This window comes from Telopea speciosissima, chromosome 10 (genome assembly GCF_018873765.1).
Source record: "Telopea speciosissima isolate NSW1024214 ecotype Mountain lineage chromosome 10, Tspe_v1, whole genome shotgun sequence".
Classification (NCBI taxonomy): Eukaryota; Viridiplantae; Streptophyta; class Magnoliopsida; order Proteales; family Proteaceae; genus Telopea; species Telopea speciosissima.
This window is the reverse complement of record NC_057925.1, coordinates 25,205,094-25,207,392: the sequence shown is the minus strand read 5'-3', so window position 1 is coordinate 25,207,392 and position 2,299 is coordinate 25,205,094. Positions and strand designations below refer to the sequence as shown.

At 38.6% G+C, this 2,299-nt stretch overlaps 1 protein-coding gene across 1 annotated transcript; it reads right to left on the bottom strand.

The window, feature by feature from the left end:
- Nucleotides 1–248: 248 nt before the first annotated feature.
- Nucleotides 249–1,729, bottom strand: LOC122643999 (calcium-binding protein CBP-like). The gene is made up of 5 exons (XM_043837588.1): nucleotides 1,300–1,729; nucleotides 1,118–1,164; nucleotides 574–746; nucleotides 457–475; nucleotides 249–353 (listed from the first exon to the last, which is right to left on the bottom strand). Exons 1-5 carry the CDS (start codon nucleotides 1,727–1,729, stop codon nucleotides 249–251), a joined length of 774 nt encoding a protein of 257 aa, XP_043693523.1.
- Between the last annotated feature and the right edge of the window lie 570 nt (nucleotides 1,730–2,299).

Sequence of the window (2,299 nt, the reverse complement as noted above, 5' to 3'; positions counted from 1 at the left end):
GGCTGGTTCTCTCCACGCGCAGCAGATTGGGTTGGGTCCAGCCTGCCCCTTGTGGGCGGCTTGGACCAGACCTGGCCCATGTTCGATTTACAATTACAAAGGTAGATACAGTTCTCTAAAGAACCAAAACAAAATTATATAAGCCTCACTTCATCTATCCCCCAATTTCTTAAACTGTAAAAGAAAATTCAAGGATTACAAAAAGAAAACCAACATAATACTCAAAAGATAGACATGGTTCAGTTGTGTTATGCAATAAGGAAAGGTAAAACGGTCAACATGAAACCCTCATACGTGAAAGATGCTGTTCCATTGCGCATGGTGTCCTTCTCCTTAAACTTCTCTGTGAGTCCCTAAAATGCACAAATACAACTTACAGTAATTAATTAGTCGAAAAGAAACACAAATTTTAGACTATCAAACATGATTATCTTAATTATTTACATTAGTAATTACCTTAACTGTAAGACAACACCTGCATTTAAGACATTTAAACAAAGATTTCTAATTAGGTGATTTAAAAAAATAAAAATAAAAATAAGGAAAGTATTAAGAAAAAGATAGACACCATACTCAATGAAATTATCATATTCGATTGCCCTGATATAATCAGATTTCATGTATTTAGAAATGAGCAATTCCAAGACCACTGGAGAAACTGCAAATCCAAGGCTCATAAGGGCTTCCTGTAATTCTTTTGAATCGATCTTTCCACTCTTATCCCTATCAAACCTCTGAAAGATAGCCTGACTACACAAATTATTTGTTAGTAGTAACCCTAAAATAACAAAATAAATAAAAATTAGTATCTCATGAAAGGGATTTTGGGTCTACGAAGATCCAAACCTGATTCATACGATATCAGATTGATTCATTGAAGAACCAAAATGGGTAAAACAATGAACATGATCAAAGTAATTTTGTCATATTTTAAGCTGTGTTTGATATGCATTCTTGGAATAGATTCCCGATAAAAAATGTATCATGAAACCTGATTTTTGTTTATTTTTTCGTTTCAAAATACATTCTAGACCCAAAATCTATTTCAAAAATACATTTCAAACGCAAATCATTTAAGAAAATCTATTCTCTTGCATTAATTCAATATTTGACTTACCCTCCAGTTCTGCAGACTGTAATAAACCGAAATGAACTCCTTGGGTCCTGAATGTTATATATTGATAATCATTTGATAAAATTAGAAGAAACAAAAATAATTAGTGTTAAGCATATGGATCACCAACCAAGCAAAGTGAGATCCTTTTTAGACACGTGGCCAAAAGGGGGGGGGGAACTCACCAATAGTTCGGGTATTGGTGCCAGTAAAGAGGTACATGAGGAGGTGAACAGTCCTGAGGCTGAAGGTCTGGTTGTAAGTGGAAAGTGCCCTCTGCAACTCCTTATCGTCTATGAAGCCGCTACGGTCCTCGTCTGCCATCTGAAAGCAAGCCACCAAAGAAGGGTCTGTCCCTGGAGGAAATGTCGACGGTACCGGAGCTGCAAACAGGCTACCAAATGGTGCCGTTGGTGCACCGTAGGGTGTGGCCGAGGGAGCATATGCCTCTGCTGGTGGCGCACCATATGGAGCGGCGCCGTAGGGCTGTGCCGGTGGTGCACCATATGGGGTGGCGCCAAAGGGCTGCGCCGGTGGTGCACCATATAGGGTGGAGCCGTAGCGCTGCGGAGGTGGTACACCGTAGCCCGGTGGTCCCTGCGGATAACCCGCCATTCTTCAGACTTCAGAGAGGGAGAGAGAGAGAGAGTTCTATGGGTCATCAGAAGAGGGATATATAGTGACGGTTGTTCTAAAGAAGGAATGAATTGTGAGTTTAATTTATATATGAATATTTTGTCAACGGCCACTAAAGTGAGAATGGGTCATGGGTGCCAGCTTTCGGATATGATAATATAGCAATTTTTTAATGGAATTTTTTTTTTTTTTGGGTAGAATTTTGTAATGGATTCCGAGCATTACAGAAATGGTTTTTCACATTGTTGATCACTATCCAATCCAAAGATGATACATAGAATCTTTGGAATCCATACCTGTAAATATGGATTTTCAAAGTGTGGTTTATTGTTCAGTGCACCTTTAAAGTGTATTAGATGGTAGACACTGCTCTTAGGAGGATATAAATTCAATGCACAAGTGAGATGCATCATCCGATACACTTTAAAGGTTAACTTGACAGTGCACCGCACTTGAGAAGATAAAAATTTGTAAAATATTAGATCAATGAATCGGCCTTGATTGATCACGATTCTTTTGTCGATTCCATATAGTCGATTCATTCTAAGA